General features: G+C 41.5%; 1 protein-coding gene across 12 annotated transcripts in view; it reads right to left on the bottom strand.

The window, feature by feature from the left end:
- Window positions 1-23,200, bottom strand: part of LOC137383436 (uridine phosphorylase 1-like) — a 119,137-nt gene that overhangs the window by 27,375 nt on the left and 68,562 nt on the right. For all 12 annotated transcript variants that reach the window (XM_068056375.1, XM_068056314.1, XM_068056306.1 and 9 more), the window contains one exon: window positions 22,862-23,071. In XM_068056375.1, coding sequence (XP_067912476.1) covers window positions 22,862-23,071 — 210 coding nt within the window. The remainder of the gene's footprint in view (window positions 1-22,861; window positions 23,072-23,200) is intronic.

The raw sequence follows: 23,200 nt of genomic DNA on the forward strand, positions 1-23,200 counted from the left end.
AAATGAACCACAATGAATGTTAAAAGGGCTGCATAAGATGGCTGCTGAGGGCCAAGTGACTTTTGCAACTGAATGACCATGAGTGAAGTGCCTCCCTTGAATGAGCATACCGAGACAAAACCATTTTTGGAATTCACATCTCTTATTGTTTGTGGTCCTACATAAAACTCACTACCTTATGGGCTTCCAGACTACTGAGCTGGATTTTACCAGCACCCCTCCCCGACGTCAGGGGTCATGGCAGAGTGGATGGAAAAAACCGCCGGGAGATGCCTGCCACGGGCCTCGACGCCAGGAAGGCCCCTTCTCATATTACCAGCGGCAGTGAGGCCTCATGGCGACCCCCCACCCCCACCACTCAGTGACGGAAGCTTAATTTAAATATTTAAATAAAATTTTAATTAATGCATAATTACTTACATCATCGCGATGGCCATCCCACGCCAATATTCCGGCTGATTGCCGGAACTCCGAGGCGGCACACTGGTAGGGAGGGGGAAGCAGTGATGTTTTCAGAGCAGGGGACGGTGGGCGGAGTGGGGAAAACTCCTGCTATTGGTTGAGGGGATAGTTTGAAGGGGTTGAAGGTCAAAGTTAATAAAGTTCGGGGGGGAAAGTTTGGGATCAAAGGTTTACTTTTTGGGGGGGGGGGGGGGGGGGGGAAGAGAAGAGGGCAATTTATAGATTGATTAGTCATTGGGGGCTGGGAGAGGGGATTTAAAGTGCTACTAAAGTTTCACATTTATTTTTTACAGAACTGTAACTTTAAAAATGTAAATGGACCTGAAGGGCTGAAGCCCTTTAAAAATGGCACCAGTGCATGCGCGGTGGCACCAGATGCCATTGCTGGGGACGGAGCACACACCCCCTCTACGTCATCTGGAGCTGGTCTGTCCCCTCCATGTAAATGAGCTGCCGCGCTAAATATCGTGGCGGCTCTGCGGGGCAAATTCCACGTGTGCACCCCGCCACTTTTGAAGCTCGCCGCCAATGTCGGCGGCAATCAGGAAAAAGCCAGGCCACTGTCTCCGAGCTCAAAACTTAGCAGAGCTATAAGAAACCAGGTAAATCATAAGTAGGTGTGAATGGCCACCATCCATACCCCATTGTGTAGCCATAACTCCAAACTTCAAATAATTCTGGGTGGACAGTAGGAGTATTGATCAGGCGGTCATATGACTTAAACTAAACATATAACAGATCTTATTACTCTAAGCACCAGGGAGAAACTGGTCACTCTGCAACCACCAGCTGAAGAGACAGCAACAAAGGCAGTACTATTGTGCCTTAAAAGAACAAGAGGCTGTAACATCTTAAGGTCTCCAAGCCTATTCCTTTTCAAGTCCACCAGTACAGAAAATGATCTCCTACAAGCAACTAACTTCGTGACCTGCTGAAAATCCACTTCTTCAAGAGAATCCTGCACGACTTTGATGTACGACTCCGGCTATCGAATCCACCTAACTACACTTCAGGAGTGAAAACCCCTTCTTTACTGGGCCCGCAATGTATGTCTTTTCCCGAAGGCGATCGAAATTACATGACTTATGAACTATTCCTTTGATTGCCATTGGGAAAAGTGCACTATCCTTTTCAATGGCTTTCTTTCTCGCGCGTGTGTGTGTGTGTGTGTGTGTGTGTGTGAGAGAGAGAGAGATGAGTGAGTGACGTAGCATTAGGGGTGAACGTGTAAATTAAAATAATCTTCTTTATTTAAGGCCATGAAAAGCAAGCTGCTGGTTATTCAAATTGATCATACGTATAGTGGTTAAGAAACAAACACATCATTCTTGTCAAAAACACACTGATTATGGATGGTAAAAGGAAAAGAATTGAGGTTTCAGTTCTCTCTCAATTCTGTCCATAACATATCTGGATTCCTACTGTAGTTTTAGTGATCCAATAGTCCATTGTATATATGATCCATCCTCTTCTGAATCTTGAACTGACCCCTTGTATAAATTATCTGGTATGCTCAAATGGGTATGGGTCCAGAACTCTTCAGATATGCTTATTGTTATGAGGATTTCCTTTTTTTTGTATTAAAACTTGGGATTCTATATTTTTAAAAACTAAAAAGGATTTTAGTAGACATTGAGACATCTGGAGATAGCTGAACTTTATGGATGTTTTGAAAGGAAGTTCAACAAAAGTTGAACTAGTAAACAAATACTGGAAACCAGGTAATTTGAAGGAAATCAGCAAGGGGGCTTTGACCTCAGAGCTACCTTTGAGGGACAAGAGAAAATTTATGACTTGCCAAGTGACTCGTTTCTGGAAGGTTTTGGTTTCATTTTTGAACTTTAAAAGCCAGTGAGTTTGGACAAAAGCAGGCAATTGGAATTTGATTTGGATCTGCCAGGAGATCAGAATAAGAAGCAGAAAAGTACTACCTCTCTGTAAAGAATACTTGCTCTTGAAAAGCAAAAGCTTGTATGAAGTGGTACTGTTGTCTCCTGCATTTTTGAAGAAACCCTGACTTTGCATCTTTAAAAATAGGACTTTTGCATCGAATGTGAGAAATGACACCTGTTGCTACACCCCTGATGGAAGACCTATGTGAAGCCTTCTACAGCTGAAGTTCTTTGAATGCCTACCCATCACAGACTGTTCATCAAACTCACCTGGTCTAAGATTTTATTATTCCTTTGTAACAGCTGTAAACAAAAATCCTTTTTTTTCCCCCCGGTTAACCGGCTTTTGGATACATGTGCATGAGTGCTAAGGAAAAAATAAGGAGCGTTAATATTTCAATTCATATATAGATTTATGTCAGTATTGGTTAAGACTTGGTTTTATAATAAACAGTTAATTTTGTTGTTGATTAAAGAAACCTGGTTGGTGTGCTTTATTCAGGAGACAAACAGAGTATATAATTGGCTGTTTCGGTAAGTGGCAAAATTTATTGATACGCTGTGACCTGTGGAGAAGTGGGACTGAATTAACAGTGCAGTCCTCCTGCCTTGGTCGTAACATTATTGGCAGATTTGGTAGTGGAGTTTTGAGATTATGTTCTGAATTTTTTTCTAAAAAGGGACATGGCCATAATTTGTTCAGGAATTTGTAAAGCTCCTCAGTGCAGGAGGCCTATAAAGGCCTATTCTGTGTTATATCCACAGAAACTCTATCTTAAAATTGAATTTTGAAGATTTACTTTGAGGGGGTGGGTTTTTTGACAACATTTTCAGGTCCCTTTTCATCAGGCCGCTGACTCTGAAAAATGGCTGAGTTTATTGTTAATTGGTGCTGCACAAACCTTTATGGTTTTATTATTAACTGCAATTACATTGACTACTGCATTTGAGGTATTTATGGGGATAGGGTGGGAAAGTAGAGTTGATGTAGAAGTTCTTTCCTGGAACACCAACTCATAAAATTTACCTCCAACATCTCTCGAGCATCTTTCAAAACTTCATAGTATCTTCTTCACATAGATCAGACTTGAGTGTCCAGAGATATGTGCTGGGTTTGCACAATGTTGGCAGAGTAGATGGAAATTTGTAGTAAAATTGCTGAAGTTTTAGAAGTCCTGAAGTTTAGTATCAATACTCTTTAACAGTGGTATCCTATAGAGCTACTAAAGCATCTGTTATAAAGGCAGAAGTAAGCATCACAATGATGCTTAATAGTCATCTTTTAAATGCTCCATATTTTCCCTTTTTAGAGATTTAGCTCAGATGAGGAAAAAGACACACAGTCTTTTCTGGCTGGCTCCAATCTTGTAATTTGAACCCGACTATAGGCTTGAAGATGGGATGTTTCTACTATGACATAGCTCTTAAAAGATATACGAATGCAAGAATATGAGCTTATGAGGGTATTTTGAGGGATCCAGCGTTGCAACGGGTAAATAACTAAGGTTTTTTTGGAGTTACTATTCTTTTAAAATTCACAGCTTTGAGCTGGCTGCTGACTTCTGGCACTATCGCAAGTAGTCTTGTTATTGTAAAAACTAATTATTGTTAGAAGAGAGGGGCAAAGAACTGGGAGAGTGTCAGAGCTGTCTACAGCTTTATCTCGTCTCTTTCTGTATCTGTGGGAAAATGTAAACTTTTGAGAGTCGTTGAAATATAATAAAATATTTTACTGTTTTTCAGCATTATGCTTTGCTAGATTACAGTTTATTAGGGTTACCAGTCTTATAGGTTTATTACTTGAGATTTATTTCTCATGTTAAAATTAGGGAAAAGTATGTTAAGATCTAGGTTTTATTTACAGTTAGAACTCTTGTTATCCTCAAGGACCAGGGTTGCATCATCAACCATGGAATCAGAAAACAAGCACAAAAAAAGCTTATGCTGGGACTAAAAAGTAGACAAGGGTGGCCCCAAAGCCTGTGCTTGACCACAGAACTTGCTGTAACTATGATTGGATGAATTTTTACACAGTTCCAGAATTTGGGGTGTAACCTAGGAGGTTTGGATCATTCGCCATGCAGAAGAGCCAGGGGGAACACCAGCCAGGCATGGAAGCATATGCAAGTAGAAGAAATGGAGAACAAATCACGCCTTCTACCAAAAGGACAAAAACTGGTAACATAATTCTCAACTGTTCCTTGTAAACTGCTGCTCGAATAATAATATATTAAGTCTCACTTATGCATAAATAAAATCATTAACTGTTACCAATATGGAGTCAGCTTCAAACTATTGGAAACACAGTCCAAAGGGGCTTCAAATTCATTACAGTGGTGAGCCTAGCCAGGAGCTGATTAACGGTTATTGATATATTTTGGTATGAGTGGGATCCTAGAGCCAGCCAATTGGCGAGGAGGAAAAACTTTTGGTCAGTGTCAGACATTGTCATCTACCAGCAGTATTAGGGCAATCTCAATGCTTAGAGGGCCCAAGATAAGAAATTTGAGAAGCTGTGTGACAGCCTTAGTGTCGTTCTGGAGCAGTCCTGAAGAGGTCTAGTATCAAAAGATGACAGAAAAGAAACTTCAAAGTTTAAGCCAGCACTGAATAATATGATGGTATAAGCTATCAGCTTTTGTGCCAAGAAAAGTGAGACACCAATGGAAGAATTACTGAGTGAAAGGAAACTTAAAGGCTGCTGGAATTTCAGTTTGTGTGAAAATGTGTGTGAAATGTGGAAATTTCCTGACTAAGTTACAGCATTTCTTTGGTTTGAAAGTCAATCTTTAAAAAGTGCCTGTGTAATGTTTTTTGTTAGTGCCACACACTGTTCTGTTCACTGAGCTAAAAGCTATTTAATGCTCTGTAGTTTTCTCTTTGACACTGGAAGTATTTTAAGCATTTCAATCAATGCCTTTTCTGCAAAGCGTATACTTCTTTAAGTTCATTAATTGCTTTCCCTATGTATGTTTACACATGTACTATTTTTGAGATAATTAAGTCATATTTTTGGTTTGAACTGATTTAAACTGTGAAGACACCGGGGCCCCGCTATAACGTGGTCTGCTAAACTGTGGAGTTTGGTATAATGCACATCCGTATTGGACCCCAAAATTTTCATTCTGCAAACACAAGCCTCCCCCATTATAAAAAAGAAAAAGTAAAAGCAGACATTTAATTATTTGGTTGCTTTTACTCAGCACATGCTCCATTTATTTTGGAGCACGAAGAATGGAAATTGTAGGGGTTTGCATGCAATATTGGCCCTGGCACTGGCGGGATCAAGCCTGAGCACTAGGCACTAGCTATGAAATAACATGGTTTCATCTATAATGCGGTTTTGAGATATGGACCTCTGTGGGCTGTGTTATAGCAGGGTCTTTGTGTATTTCTTGGGCTCGTGACCTAGGAACATCACATAGAAATCTGACACCTTAAGTTCATAACCTATTACAGGGAACAATATTTAAGTTATATGCAAGTATGAATATGGTTGTTAAGTGTTCAAATTAAGATGGCGCACCCAGAATTGGGAAAACTTTGAATTACATTTTAAGTTAAAGACACTAAAGTGATTTTATTTTGATCAAAGTTTACTTGTACAACAATGAAAAGCAACATGTTAGATCAATTTGAACTTCTCAAAACACTTTGAACTGCAACTAAGAATTACTATTGCGTTATGCAGCTTAAATTAAAAATGTTTCGCCTCATTTCAAGTCAATTTCAATGTTTACAAGTATTGCTTCCTTAATTCAGTTACCCTAAGTCAGAGACCAGATTGTGATTGACGCCTACCCCATCCCCTAAGGTTTTGACGAGCAAGAATTAATTTGGACTAAAAGAGAAATTACCACTGTGGATAGCAAGAACATTGCCTTCAATAGGGTTGATCCAATGGTTTCTGGTAGAGGCCTTTAGGGGTAATCATAATAAACAGAAGCAGGACTAGACCATAGGGCCCTCGAACCTGCTCCACCATTCAATATGATCATGGCTGATCTTCTGCCTCAACTTCACTTATCCATTTAAGGAGATATTTCACAACTGTCAACAAGGATATATACCATTGAGAAAGAAAGACTCTACGAGAAGGATGCATCATTTGTGGCTAACTAAGGAAGTTAAGGTTGGTATCAAATTGAAAGAATATTGGGAACATTTAGAAACCAACAAAAGATGATAAAGAAAAAAGGAATAAATTAGAATATGAGAGTAAACTAGCAAGAAATATAAAAACAAATAGCAAAAGCTTCTACGAGTATATAAAAAGAATCTTGGTCCCTTAGAGGATGACACTGGGGAGTTAATAATGGGAAACAAGGAAATGACAGTGACTTTCAAGAAGTATTTTGTATATATCTTCATGGAAGAATACACAAAAAATGCCCAAGAATAGCAGAAAATCAAGGGGCAAAAGGGAGCAACTTAAAACAATCGCTACCACTAAAAAGAAAGTACTAGGAAAACTAATGGGACTAAAGGCTGACAAGTCCCCTGGGTTTGGTGGTCTGCATCCTAGAGTCTTAAATGAAGTGGCTGCAGAGACAGTGGATGCATTGGTTGTAATGTTCCAAAATTCCCTAGATTCTGGAAAGATCCCAGTGGATTGGAAAAATCCACAAATGTAACATCTCTGTTCAAGAATGGAGGGAGTCAGAAAGCAGCAAAGTATAGGCTAGTAAGCCTAACATCTGTCAGTGGGAAACCCTGCAACCCATTCTTAAGGAAATAGTAGCGGCACGTTTAATAAATTACAATAAGCAGAGTCAACATGGTTTTGTGAAAGGAAAATCGTGTTTGGTTCTTTTCCGATCAGGCAAGTTATTTTCAAAATTTACTTGTATTTAATTGTATTAAATCTTATAAACGTTAATCCTTTCTGCTGACAGCTGTTATGCTTATTCACCACACAACTTTTGTACTGCGGAATGTAAATTTATATTGGGCATTATTAAATTTTAAGCTTCCAAATTGACAGAAGCAAATTATCAATTGACAGACAATTGTGCTCTTAAGCAGATCCACAACTGATTCAGTTTTTCATCTAAACAGGTGACCATGGCTTTGAAATAGATGGCACAGGCATGATGGGCCAAATAGCCTCCTTCTGTGCTGTAAGGTGCTGTGATTCGGTCATTCTCACCTCCGTGGCGAAAATTCAGTCCTTGATGTCTGCTAATGTCCTCGGTCTTAAAACAGGTGGATTCCTCGCTACTCCATCAATATTCAGTGATTTATAAATATTTAATATCACTATCTGTGTAAATAGTTATTTTTCAAATATTTACCCATTTCCTATTTGAAACCCATTACAGATTAGGCTTCTGCCACCATTTTTTGTAGTCGATTCGATGTCATAAAAAATCCTCTGTGCTAAAACAAAATTCTCCTAACCTCTTTTCTGGTCCTTCTGATGACTATCAACTCACCAGCCAGATTAACGTATTGTGATTGAAGCAACAGAATTTATTTGGTAATTAAGCGGCCCAGTTTCATCTCTGTTGGGGAACATTTACTCTAAGCCTAATTAGAAGATATTCATAATCATGAACATATTACTGAGAATTAGTATAAGCCTTTTAATAATAAACTTCATCTGAATTCTAATGGATACCAAATCAGTTGGTCAAGTTCATCAGACATGGGCAAACCAAATTTGCAGTAATAGTGTCAAAGACAAGTTGAAGGAATGTATACAAAATAGTTTTCTAGAACAATATGTCAAGGAACCAACTAAGGAACAGGCTATTTTGGATCTAGTATCGTGCAATAAAAAAGGGTTTAATAGCCTTGTAGTAAAGGGGCCTTTGGGGAAGAGTTACTATAATATGCTAGAATGTTATATTGTGTTTGAAAGTGATTTAGTCAAGTCCAAGATAGAATCATGAAAGTTTAAGGCACAAAAAAGAGGCCACTTGGCCCATTGTGTCTGTGCCGGCAGAAAAATGATCCATCGATTCTAATCTCACCTTCCAGCATTTGGTCCATAGCCCCGCAGATTACAGCACTTGAGGTGCATATCCAGACTCCTTTTGAATGAGTTGAGGGTTTCTACCTCAACTACCCTTTCAGACAGTGAGTTCCAGACACCCACCACTCTCTGGGTGAAAAAGTTTTTCCTCAACTCCCCTCTAATTTTTCTACCAATCACTTTAAATCTATGCCCTCTCATCACTGACCTCTCTGCTAAGGCGAATAGGCCCTTCACCTCCACTCTATGCAGGCCCTCAAAATGTTGTACATTTCGATCAGATCGCCCCTCAGCCTTCTCTGTTCCAAGGAGAACAACCGCAGCCTCTCCAATCTTTCCTCATAGTTGCATTTTTCCAGTCCTGGCAACATGCTTGTAAATCTTCTCTGTACCCTCTCTAGTGCAATTACATCCTTTCTGTAATGAGGTGACCAGAACTGCACACAGTACTCAAGTCATGGCCTAAATAATAATTTATACAGTTCCAGCATAACCTTCCTGCTCTTATATTCTATACCTCGGCTAATAAAGGAAAGGATTCCATATGCCTCCTTAACCACCTTACTGACCTGTCCTGCTACCTTCAGGGATCTGTGGACATTCACTCCAAGGCCCCTCACTTCCTCTACACTTCTCAGTATTTTCCCATTAATCATATATTCCTTTGCCTTGTTTGACCTCCCCAAATGCATCACTTCACACTTCTCCGGATTGAATTTCATTTGCCACTTCTCTGCCCATCTGACCAGACCATCAATATCTTAATGTATTGATAAAACATCTTTGGGTTCACCTTGATTTTGCTTGCCAATATTCTTTTATGCCATCTCTTTGCTTTCCTAATTTCGTTTTTGATTTCACCCTTCCACTTTCTATACTCCTCTTGGCTTTCTGTAGTATTGAGTTCTTGGTGTCGGACATAAGCTTTCCTTTTCTGCCTTATCTTACCCTGTAGGCTCTTTGACATCCATGGGGCTCTAGATTTGGCCTTCTCACTCTTTATCTTTGTGGGAACATGTTTACACTGAAGGCCCTGAATCTCCCCTCTGAATGCCTCTCACTGCTCTGACACAGATTTACCTTCAAGTAGCTGTTTCCAGTCCACCTTCGCTAAATCACTTCTCAGTTTAGTAAAATTGGCCTCGCCCCAATTGAGAACTCTAACTCCTGTTCTATCTCTGTCCTTTTCCATAATTATGTTAAAATTGACTGAAGGCCTTAAATCTAAACAAAGCAAACTGCGTCGGTATGAGGGGCGAGTTGGCTAAGGTAGATTAGGAAACCACATTAAAAGATATTACAATAGACAAGCAATGGCTAGCAGTTAAAGAATTAAAACATAATTTGTAAAAAATAGAAACCCTGTGACCTGCCAGTCATAGAGTAGGAAGAGACCCCTGTGGCCTGCCAGCCCTCGAGTAGCAAGAGACTGTCTGACCTTCCTCCAAAGGAATCTGCTGGAGACACACGCTTGTAGGCATGGCAGAAGCAAGATCCCGGGTGGTCCCACAAGACATTGGTCATTCCCCGCGTACTCTCCTCCAAGCTGCTCGGGAGGTTGTCTTGCCCAGGGACAAAAGGAGACCTCCCCGCCTAACCAAGCAAGTCATGATGGAGATCACACAGGTCAGTAGCCATGAGGTCGTCTGGAGAACCTGGCTGCAGTGCCGCAAATGCGCCAATGACTTTCTCCACTCTGCAAGGGTGAGACGTACACTCAGTGCTGTTTGGGGGCCAGAAAATGGGTAAGTACGAGGGTGCGAATGGTTAGGAAGGCGAGGTCACCATATTGTCGGCAATGGGTGGAGGCTGCAGCATTTCATTCATAAAGAATGGATGCAGCTCTGTCTAGGGGAGTGAACCTCACATTGCCAACCCTTGCCGGGTGGCTCAAGATATATCCAATGTCAGGTGCATGCCATTGGCCCTTGACAAAACAGCAACCATGTAAGGCGATTAACATTGTTTTTTGCTCTATTGTGGCAACTATCATTCTTCTGTCATGCTCCTGCAGAAGAAGTCCCAGAATGAGAAGAGGGCACAGACCAATGACGGGCTACCATTGATTGCCATCCTGACGCCCATGGAGGAGGCAGCTCTGGAGCTGGATTGTGATAATGGTGGCTGCTCCATTGTAGACGGTGAGGCCGGAGTTCGTTCGCAGGAGGGTGAGCCAACTCATCAGCGGGAATGAGTGAAGTCTCAGGCGAGCATGAGGGATGATCTTCATGTGTCCTCCAATGTACAGACATCAATGTGAGATGCAGGCGCCTCTGTAGGCTCCAGTCTGGAGAGGTGAGAAGTTGTGATCATTGTACTCTCTCTTGCAGGTCAACGACAAGAACAGAGAGCTGCCATCTCCAGGGGAGTCGTTCACCTCTGAGGAGGTGGAGGGGAACTCAGAGGGTACAGCGTCACCACATGCCCTCAGCAGCGCAGATACTCTACCTCAGTGGGTATGAGTTCACGAGAAGATTCAGGATCACAACCTGTTGACAGCATCAAACACATGCCTCACCAGCTGTCAGAGGCCGTGACAGCCGAGACCACTGACACTTGGAGGAGATTGGGAAGCAAGGCTCATGCTGAGCCCCAGGCTGAAGACCTATCTCTAGAGTCATACGTGAGGCAGCTTGAGGTGCTAGAGCATCTGGCAGAGATTCCAGAGGGTATGCGCACCCTGGCTCAGACTCCATGAGTGCTGCGATCGCTCTCTTATATGAGTGTGTGGCCTGTTCCATCAAGAGATTGACAACTCTGATGGGGAGCCACATCCAGCAGGCCAATCAGTGGATGCTGGAGATGCGCTCAGTCCTGCATGCCATCATCTTGTCCATGAACTCTATCCAGAGTGGCATGGCAAAAAAGGGACGCGGATCCTGGAGACTCCACCAGGTCCTCATGCCGCTCATGTCAGCAGGGAGGTGCAAGCGTGAACGGGGGGTTGCCTTCTGCTTCTGGGGGCTCCTCTCAGAGTGCTGCTTGATTGAAAATCAGCTCCTCTGCCCCTCTGCCAGTGACACCAGCACCAGGCTGTTGTTAGGACAGGGAGCCTCCTGCACCTGTACAAGAGCTCTTCAACGTACCGTGGCCCTCCAGGCCTCAGGCAGCCAGAGGATGGCGCCAAGGTCATCCTAGGCGATGGGGCAACAAGGTTATCAGCCTGCCTCCACCACAGTTGGCAGCGAAGGGGAATTACCACATAGCAGCACTCATTAAAAAAATTGAGAAAAAGCACTAGATGCACTTGGGTCTCACAGGTGAATGGACAGGTAACAACACTGCTTGTGTCATTTTCTTTTGCAATAAATGTTAGACTTGGATTATGTAACTTTACATTCATTGTTGGTGACCCTCTGTCAGTGCAAGAGTGGCATGAGTTGACCCAAGGGGTGGGTGGGGGTGACCAGGGCTTGTGTGTTGATCCTTTGTACATTGTTGAAGCACCAGTTAATAGTGTTCGAGGAGCTCTGGAGTAAGAGCAGAGGTAAGTGATATTAGTGCATTTGGAATGTGGTTCTTTATTCAAATGGTTATCTGCTGTGGTAGGGGTCAGGTGAAATGAGTGATTATAAGAGCCTCCTTTCCACCTGTCATTGTTCCCTCCATACAGGCCCTCGTGAGCTTCAGGAGGTTGCAGCTGGTTATCAGATTCCTCACCTTCCTCCATGTCTGAGGACTCCTCATGCTCCATTAAGTCCTCAGCAGCCAAGGCCTCTCCCCTCTGCAGCGCCAGGTTGTATAAAGTACAACAAACCACTACTAATCGGGAGACCCTTGCTGGGGCATACTGAAGTGTCCTATTGGAACAATCCAGTCACCTGAATCTCATCTTGTGGGGACCGATGGTCTGCTCAATGATGGTGTTTTGTTGTCACCTTTTAAAAGCCGCCGAAGCTCCGACACCCTTTGTAGCCCGTGCACTTAATGTTAAATCCTGATGGGCCCGTAAAATCCCTTACAATTGCCTTAATAAAGTTACTTAACTGCCTCTCACTTGCTGATTATGGAAGCACGGAGTCGCTGCACATCTTGCCGGCTGCCACTTGTAAAATGCACCGAGGCGAGATGACATTGGGGCTCCGTCAAAATGCCACCCCACACAATTTTATAGGCCTCCTGCCTCCATCACTGTCTGCTTATGAATCATAAAATCCCAGCCTAAGCTTCTGAAACTCATGTCCCTTTAAATATTTGATCCTCCCCCTTCAACCAGCTCTTAATCAGCTTTTTTAAACTTGTTTCCTGACCCACCCTCATGATTATTGCCGCCACTGGGATCGATGCTTTAAAATTGACTTGCCACCCAGCGCCAGTGTTTTTGAGGCCCCCTTGGCCTCTTTCTCTGCCCTCATGGGGTCCGAAAATTCAGCCCCAAATGTCACAGCATGCTGACAATTTAGAATAAAGGAATAATCTTTCATGGACTTGGCCTTAGCTCATTCAGGGTAATTTGATGTCTTCTGAAGCAGAGTGCTTGAGAAGGGAAGATATGGAAATTACCCTGGACTAGTTGTAAGCACTTCTGTCATTAATGCAAAACCATCAAACCTGGACATCACTTGTTTCTGAAAGTGAAATTGATAAGATAAAGTTGATATAAGGGAAAATCTACCTGAAGTTTAAGGGGATAATCAAATTTTCATCAAAAGAAGAGAGGAGTGCAGTCCAGTTGATGTCTGTGTATCAAGGAAGAAAGGCTTTTCTGGGGAAATAGAATTGATCATTGACAAGATTTGCCAGTCCATCAAAACTGCTCTTTGGATTTGGGATCATTTAAAATGGACTTAGACACAATAAGCAGGTTATTTTGGGGAACTGAGAAGTCCTCTAAAATAAACAAAACGTGTTTATGACTTGGACCAAGTGAGAATGTTTGATCTATTTTTAAAGATATTATGAGTATATTACATTGGACAGTAAAGTTCCTCCAGGGTTCATGAATGAGATAGAATGGTAATTATTAGGATGGCCCACTTAGGATGTAAAGTAGAAATGGGAAAAAACATTACCAAATGGAAATTTCCTAACACCCCTACAGCAAGTCAAGAAAGTGTTGTTAAGTAGTGAATTGATAGCTTTCTCTTGGAGGTGTCTGTGTCCTTGCCTACAAACTTTAAGAAAACTGTATTTGATTGCTTGGCCACTACTCAAGACATTGGGACTATGCAGGCGGTAATAAGCAAAGATATCCAATCACCTCACAATCTTTTGGCATGATCACCTGAAATCCCAAGAATGGTTTATATCAGATAGTACATGCGGCATCAAACCAGGATACCAGTGGTATATACAAATGTGATTTGTTATACATGAAGCAAATTGGATGTGGAAATGCATGGTGAAGATGCACTGAAGAACAAATCTCAGACATGCTCAGTTACTTGACAACTTGTTCTTTTCACCTCTTTTCTAACAATAATAATTAGTTTTTGCATAACAAGGCCACTTGTGATACTGCACCTGCCAGAAGTTAGCAGACAGTGCAGAGCATGCATTTTAAAAAGAACAGTAGCTCTAGAAAAAAAAAACTTAGGGTTATTTGACTCTTGCAATGCCTGATCCCCCAAAATACCCTCATAAGCCCAAATTCTTACACTAAGTTGAACATTAGCGATTTGGAAAATAGCAGGCATCTTGTAGACCAGACACTTTCAAGTTGAGTAAATGAATTCTGGGTACTTGTTCATTTTGCACAGAAACTACCAAAAATGCATATCTTCGGATGGTGAGTAATGAATCGATACGCTGGAATATTGGAGGTAAGATGTCTCCTAGACCTTGATTTCCAATTCAGGTGGGAGCTCTGCCTTATGTCTTTTGTGATCCATTATCTGAGCTACTCGAGTTTATTTTAAGCTATGGTGCCCTTAACAAAAGCAACTAAATCTAAAGCGGATATTTGGGGGAGAGTTGGCCGAAGCAAGTGCACAATAGCAATGTTTTGCAATAACCATGGCCAGCCTAGTTATGATGACAGATGAGCTATTACATTCCACAGGTGGAATTTCTACATCTTACACCAAGTAGCCCAGAGACCACAATATCAAATTATGTTTGAAATGCCAAGGTCATGCTCCTCTGGTGACTCTGCATGGTTACACAGTGAGTAACGTGAAAGAGAAACAAATAAGTTTTACGGATCAATCTCTAATTTACACTGAGTTAGTGGATTTCAATAAGGCAGCAATAGGAACATTACAATTTGCATCAACCTCCTCTTGGTTACAAAGGGAACTTTAGTTCCTGATCATTGTCCAGCAATCTTTGCTGGAAGCACACATGTACACACTGCGTGAGAACTAAATGAATAAGCTTGCACATAAATAATGGCTGCTCAGGCCAGATAATGAAGGGTGACCAGTCGCCAGGGAACCATGTTCAGCAAGGAGCCAACACCATCAGGACGGGAGGGGAGAAAACTGATGAGGAAAATGCAGTGCTTAAGCACAAAAGACGCTTAGCTGGTTCCACCTTTCAATATGTGACTTCCACATAGTTCCTTATACTTGCTTCTCATACTGTATAGAGCTGTTGTTCTTGGAGAACTTTATTCTGCAATAATACTTTCTCTGTAATTATGTGAAACTGCAATTTGTGATGGAGAACCCATTGAAAAAATACATAGATCTGTAGTATAAAGGCAGTTAGTCTGACACCAAAACTAAAGCACTATAATTTTCTGATAGGTGTAATTTGTCAGCAAGGTTAAGAGATGGAATGAGTGGGTGCCAAGATTCTCAGTCTCAGGAAAACATTCTAAATGAATAAGCTGTTAACAACACTATTAACAATAGCAAAAATCAATTTGCTTGACATCCTCATACTCAGAGGTGAGGTATCCAGCTGGCGACAGCCATTAAATATGCAACTGCCAACAGTACTTGTGCCCTGTGTTCATCTTATCTGTTACTTTGTCCTGAAATTTTTTGTTCATTACATTATTTTAACTCCTGAAGCTCATCAGCATTTTGAGACTTTTATGGAGATTCACAACCTCAATACTGGCCTCTCTAGTTTTCAGTTCCAGGCTGTTTTTCGTAAGTGGCAGGCCGCCTGGTAGAGTGGGAAGTCTAATTTGCCATCTCCTACCACATGCACTCTGCAAATGTTGTAATTCTTCTCCATTTATTCAATCTTCAGGTCTTCTTAAGTGATGGAACAATATTGATACTAATTCTGCTTCACTGAAGTGGCAGTAAATATGCATTATACTGTCCATGTCCCAGTCGTAAGACTTCATTCTATGAATGTAAGGAACATATAAGCACTATGTAAGGTGTAATTATGAGACAAAACAGTGAATTAGTGTCGCTTTAGATAATGTCTGGAGTCATCAACTGACAGCAGCATCAGTGCACTGAACTTGAATAGAAAACATTAAATTAAGACAGGGATTAGATAGCTCCAGGGGTTCACTAACTATCCTTTCACCACTATAATCTAAGTCAACTGGGTACATGATATGTGAAGTGAGTTGGACAGACTCAGTTTTAGCACGTGTGCATTTACAGAACATGCTGATGCAATCCACAATTTGCAAACTTGCTTCGAGAATAACTTGTGTGGAAAATGGAAAACTTCACATCAGCAAGAGTGGAATTGATGAATTCTTTTGAAAGATTTATGGGCTGAGCAAAATGGAGGCAGAAAGATTTGTTGACTGACTGCTAGAAAAGATCACCTGTATCCCGTGTTGTGAACCACCATTTGTGAAACTATAAATATAAATCAACACAACTAAATTAGAAGTACTTACTCTCAAATAGAGACACATTACTTTCCTATAAGCTTTCAATGGTCACTGTATAAAACCAGATTAATGAACCACAAGGGATGAAGTAGTTTTACTACCTGATAGATCATATATAACACATGGTTAGACAGAAAGAAACCAATTTCATTTCAATAAGAACTTACTACATCTTCATGAGATTTGGAAGGACTTTACATCCATAAATGACTTTTGAAATGTAGGCACTGTTATTATGTAGATGATTTAAATCACATCATAAACTGCATCAACTTAGCCTCAATTCTGATTCTTTGCAACGGTATTTGATTCTCTGTTCCTATTTTAAATGCCTTGAAGTGGAGATTGTAGTTGGTATCATGTTTGATGCAACAGGGTAAATTTTACAAATTCTTGCTTCCACCTTTGCTTTGCTGGGACCATATATTGGGAATTATATTCATGTGAAGAGATCAGAAAGCTCCAAGGATCGTGTTGTCCTGTAGAAAGAAAATCCAATGAAGAGCACCAACCTCTGTGCCCAAAGTCTGGATATACGCTGCTGACAGGCTAAGCCCTGAGCTGGAAGGACAAATTTGTAAGATTTACCCTAATATATTATGTCCAGTTATTGACCATGTTAAATTTCAAAACACAATATGAACACAAAAAACATACTGATTGTTTGTCATTATTTGCTGTTTTCTTTTGGTTTGTTTTCGCTAACACCAGTGGGCAATTCCCAAGACTGAGTCACATCATTTAACTAAAAAGCAGTATTGCGCCATATGTGTGCCGTCTAAAGACTGTGACAAAAATTTGAATCTTAGCCTTTGTTTTTATCTATACATTTAAAAGTAATAGCAACTCTATTTTTCAAGGTGGCAGACATGCCTTCTCAGAGCTTCGAGAGGACTGGCAGGGTCATCTCTGCAATAATATTAGGCTGCGTGATCTTGATCAGAAAATCAAATTAAGTTAAAGTGCTTCAAACCAGGTATAACATTTATTGTTGGTTGAATTTCCCAAACGCAGGCATTTTTTTTGTATATATTTCATGTTCATGACTTTATGTTGCGAAAACACTGTTTGGTATTATTCAGCTGTTCACCTCTTGTGACACTCCAAATGTCAAAACTGATACCTGATCTTCAAAACAATTATATAGAAAGCCTGTACATTGTGTGTGTTAAGGAGTTCAGACATCTGCTATGGTCTGTGAATGTATAAGATACTATTCCTATTAATCCACCAAAGACCGGGGTGGGAGCTGAATTTTATGCTCTCTCCCCAGCGGGTTTGGAGGTGGGGAGAGCATAAAACTGGGTGACTGGTGCGATCCCACCTCCGCCGAAATTTAGTCTGTGAGAAGGCCTGTGAATGGCCTTCCCACCCCACCGTCAATTGAGGCCCTAGGCAACTAACTCCCAATTAATGGTCTCTTCCCACCGCAGCTGCAATTACCTGTGCGGCAGGTGGCCCTGTCGCCGCACAGGAAGCATGGTAGGAAAAACTGTGTGGGTTGCTTCCGGCTCGGGGGGGGGGGGGGGGGGTCTTCATTAAAAGGCACTTCGTGCCCGAATGAGGTACCCGGCATCGGAAAGGAGCGGTGGGGGCGGGTGCCCATTGAGGGGCTCCCCACCACCCTTGCTGCTGATCCCCTCTTGCCCCCTATCCATGAGACCTCTCCTGCCCTGACCTACCTGAGGCCTCAGCCTCCAGAATGGTCACCTCCTGCAGTAGCAACCACAGTAGCGCTGCAGCTGCCGGCTTCTCATTGGCCAGCAGCTCTGCAAGGCTGGGACTTCCAGCGACGGGGTCCTAGATCCTGTGGAAGGCTCGCCGCTGTCCACTTAAGTGCCTGAGTGACACTAAATTCGACGGGCCTTCCGGAAAAGAGGCGACGTGGGGATCTCAGAGTCGGTTTCTCCTGATAACGAAACCCCCGCCACCAGGATAAAATTCCCCCCCTACGTTTTTGATGAGGAACAATACATTCTGATTGCTAAAAAAATTTTTCTCAAAATTAGTCAATAGCAACACAAAGGGACTGGCTCGATTAGCACCTTGTAAAAGGTCTTCTGGCGCATTATATTGTACCGTGCTTTTTTATGTCTTGGCTATGTCTGTAAATAATTTTATTTCTAAATAAACTCAATTTTTAAGTTAGCCTGCTATGTATCCTTTGCATGGCTAATATTTTCTGTCTTCTGTAATGATGTGACATTGTGGAATTCCGCATACAAACTTATCTAAACATCTGGGCCACAAGGTGCTTAGAACTCATTAATGAGAATAATGTAAATACAAAGTTGAGGTATCCAAGGGAAAGTAAAAAAAAGACTGCAAAATATAACAGTGTGCAGAACTCATAGACCAAGGTCAAAATTTAAAAGCAAAGCAACAGATTACAGTATAAAAACTGATGCACAAACGATCTCAGCAAGTAATAGACAAAAAGTTAGTTAGCTAATACCCTGAGTTGCTGAAAATTGAAATAATGAAGGAACAATGCAAAGGAATGCAATGCAAAGGGAGAGAAATTAAAACAACCAAATAAGAGGCCAACACAAAGGAAAGGGAGGTTGATGAGAAAAGACAGGCTGGTGATGAAAAATGGCACCATTGTGCTGTTGAACTGATCGGGAAACATACATCCACAGCAAGTCCAGTAGTTGAGGGTACAGATCATTTAAGTCACAACTCTGCTGGGAATCATCTCATTAAATGTCGAGGCTATTGCAGAAAATACGGAAGTATGGAGTTGAAGGTGATTTAGAGCTTTGGATCAGAAATTGGCTAGCTGAAAGAAGACAGAGGGTGGTGGTTGATGGCAAATGTTCATCCTGGAGTTTAGTTACTAGTGGTGTACCGCAAGGATCTGTTTTGGGGCCACTGCTGTTTGTCATTTTTATAAATGACCTGGAAGAGGGTGTAGAAGGGTGGGTTAGTAAATTTGCGGATGACACTAAGGTCGGTGGAGTTGTGGATAGTGCCGAAGGATGTTGTAGGGTTCAGAGGGACATAGATAGGCTGCAGAGCTGGGCTGAGAGATGGCAAATGGAGTTTAATGTGGAAAAGTGCGAGGTGATTCACTTTGGAAGGAGTAACAGGAATGCAGAGTACTGGGCTAATGGGAAGATTCTTGGTAGTGTAGATGAACAGAGAGATCTTGGTGTCCAGGTGCATAAATCCCTGAAGGTTGCTACCCAGGTTAATAGGGCTGTTAAGAAGGCATATGGTGTGTTAGCTTTTATTAGTAGGGGGATCGAGTTTCGGAGCCACGAGGTCATGCTGCAGCTGTACAAAACTCTGGTGAGACCGCACCTGGAGTATTGCGTGCAGTTCTGGTCACCGCATTATAGGAAGGATGTGGAAGCTATGGAAAGGGTGCAGAGGAGATTTACTAGGATGTTGCCTGGTATGGAGGGAAGGTCTTACGAGGAAAGGCTGAGGGACTTGAGGTTGTTTTCGTTGGAGAGAAGGAGGAGGAGAGGTGACTTAATAGAGACATATAAGATAATCAGAGGGTTAGATAGGGTGGATAGTGAGAGTCTTTTTCCTCGGATGGTGATGGCAAACACGAGGGGACATAGCTTTAAGTTGAGGGGTGATAGATATAGGACAGATGTCAGAGGTAGTTTCTTTACTCAGAGAGTAGTAGGGGCGTGGAACGCCCTGCCTGCAACAGTAGTAGACTCGCCAACTTTAAGGGCATTTAAGTGGTCATTGGATAGACATATGGATGAAAATGGAATAGTGTAGGCCAGATGGTTTCACAGGTCGGCGCTGTAATGTTCTAATTCTAAAAAAATCTAATCTGATAGAAATTTTAAAGAATGGATTATACCAAAGGTAAACAGAGGTTTGGCTGAATATTTGATACCATCACTTCCTGTGAATCATAGAATCGTATGCTTATGTCTTTTTCTTAAACTAATCTGATGAAAATCACAAGCTATAAAATGTGTTATTCTAAACATCTAAAGCATACAGGCAAAAATAAAAGAATCTGAGAAAAAATCCAGATAACACAAACAATGGATGTGGCAGAGTTAGAATTTGGAAATTATGGCTAGAAAGTGAAAATGCCAAAGATCATCTTTTTCATCTAAGGTTAAGGGATTAATTTTTTGAATTAGGCTCATGATGATAAAAATTACAGGTCTAGAAATTCGATGACATCATGGTCATTTTTCAAGCACAAAACGGGCTTCTATGCTTCCAATATAGGGGACAAGAAGCATACACTCATTATGAGCTGGATGTGTACCTCTTGCCATGTTGGTATAGGCAAAATACAACCATCCAGGAGCCATGCCTGTAACAGGCGTTAGGCGATTTGTATATATAAATAAGGGACCTAATCCTTCTTTGAGGTCCGCTGTGCACATCTGGGTTGCCAATAATGCAACCAGTGCTGGGCTGACTCCATTCAGGAAAACCAGTTTATGCGCAGCCTAATATTGGTCCCGCACCACCAAAAAGGTAAGTTTTTTAAAAATACCTATCTGAATGTGGAGAAGGGAGGGGCACGAGTATTCCTCCCAGCTCCAAATTAAAACAACGAACTAATGACTCAACAGCAGCCCTCAAATTTTCTGCAGAATATTGTTTGATTTTCATTTCATAGTTCTCCAATAAAATTTCCACGACTGTCACCTTAATCTCTTGCACCACCTCTCCATTAGAATACTGTTTTCTTGCACCAGAATCCAAGCAATTTTGTAACTGGCTAAAGAATCATTAAGAGTTGATATCAGTTGAGAAATTTAATGCATCCTTTTTCACAAATCAATTGAAAATTTCTCAAATTCTTAAAACTATTCACCTCATTCGCAGCAAACAAATTTGCAGTTTCTCGCCATTTTTCACAATGGCAAACTGAATTTGCCATTCATTGTGAAATGTTTGTTCAATTTGCACTGAATCTTGACACTAATTTTGACAGATTAAGTGAGTGGGCAAAATTGGCAAATGGAGTTCAGTGAGATCATTTACTTTGCATCCAGGAAAGATAAGTCAGAGTATTTTCTAAATGGTGAGAAACTAGGAACTGCACAGGAGCAAAGAGATTTGGGTGTCCATATACACAAATCACTAAAAGCTAATGAACAGGTACAAATACCAACTAGACTAATGGAATGTTGGCATTTATCTCAATACGCCTGGCAACAAAGAGGAGGAAATTATGCTTCAGTTGCATAGACCTGTGATCATTCCCCATCTGTACTCATTCACTGTATTCACTTGTGGATATGGCACTTGTTACTCCATGACTTTTAGCATCATGCCAGATACCCCATCATTAACATCTTGGGGGTCACCACTGTCTGACCAGCCACGTTAACACCATGGGTATAAAAGCATGGACAGAGTGGGTTCTCTGCAATGGGTAGCAGACCTCATGATCCCTCAAAACCACCTAAAAGACTCAAGTCATAATTGCTTTGTCATGCTCGCCACTTGCCTGGATTGATGAAGCCACAATACTACTTAGGAATCTCGATACCATCCAAGACAGAGCAGCTTGCTTGACTGCCACCCCATCTAATAGACTTGATGGACCTGATGTCCACTCCTCCATCATCAGCGCACTACAACTACAGCATGTACAATCGATGGTGTGCTGTGCAGCAGCTCACCAAGGTTACTTGAACAGCACCTCTCTCCCCTACAATTTCTAACATCAAGCAGGTCAAAGACAGAAATGTCCTAGGAACACGAGTATCTCCAAGTCACACAGCATCTTGACAGGGACATATTTCATTGTTTCTTCATCTTCATTATACCAATATCCTGAAATTCCCTATGTAACACCATCGTGGGAGCACCATCAACATAAGAACTGCAGTGGTTCAAGAAGGAGCCTCACCATCATCTTCTCAGGGCATAAATGCAGCCTTGCCAATGTCATCCACATCCTGAGAATAACCACCACCAAAACGACTTAAAATAAAAAAAACGGAAAATGTAGCATACCACTACCACCTTCTCAAGGGCAACTAGGGATGGGCAATAAATGCTGGCCTTGCCAGGGACGCTTACATCCCATGAATTATGAAATTAAACAGTATAAGCAACTCTCAGCATCTTTCTTTGTTGGTTATGTGGCCTAATCATAGAAAATTACAGCATGGAAGGAGGCCATTCAGCATGTCGTTCTTGTGCTGGTTCTTTGAAAAAGCAGTCGTGTTTAACCCCACATCTCTGCTTTTTGTCCGTAACCCAGTAAGCTCCTTATCCTCAAGTACCTGTCTGACTCTCTTTTAAAATTATTTATGGAATCAGCTTTCTTCACCTTTTCAGGTGGAACCTAACAGATCCTGGCAACTCAGTGAAAAATTTCTCAACTCTCCTCTGGATCTTTTACCAATGATTTTGTATCTTTGATCTCTAGCTATTGACCTTCTTGCCAGAGAGAATAAGTTCTCTCTATCTGCTCTATCAAAACCTCTCGGCATCATGAAAAATTCTATTAAACCGCCTCTTACCCCTCTCTCTTCCAATGAGAATAGCTCTAAGTTTTCCAACTTCTCCTCAGAACATCCTGGTAACCCTCCTCTGAACCCTTTCTAAGGCCTTTACAACTTTCCTGAAGTTTGATGCCCAGAAACACCCACAATACTCCAGCAGAGGCCGACCCAGTGATTTCATGGTCTGAAATTTATACACAACTGGTATCCATATTTCCTCCACATAAATGCAGCTTTGTAATTGAGACTCATCAGAGCTGATCCTTTGAAAAAAATTCAACTATAGCACAATCAAGGTTGCTTTATTGAACATTTGTCCTACCTTCATAGAAATCAGAGGTGCACAGGGTGGTACTATGGATAGTGTTGAATTCATTGATTTCCTTGCTGCATTTCAGCAGTTCCTGAGCCAGACATTCGTTTAGTACTGTGGGGTAAGCCACAATCGTGCCCATTATATTCTGTTCAAAGCATGGATTGAAGCAAGCATCAACTGACTCTTTGGTGACCACAACTGTGCCTGGCTGCAAGCCTGTGAAATGGAAAAAGAGAAATCAAAATCAAAGCACAATATAACAAATGCTGTTTATAAATTATGTTGTGCCCTTTATACACAAGTCTAGGTCTTTAGTGGTCCAAATATTGACCTCTGGGGGATACA

The sequence above is a fragment of the Heterodontus francisci genome, chromosome 2, assembly GCF_036365525.1.
Source record: "Heterodontus francisci isolate sHetFra1 chromosome 2, sHetFra1.hap1, whole genome shotgun sequence".
Taxonomy (NCBI): domain Eukaryota; kingdom Metazoa; phylum Chordata; class Chondrichthyes; order Heterodontiformes; family Heterodontidae; genus Heterodontus; species Heterodontus francisci.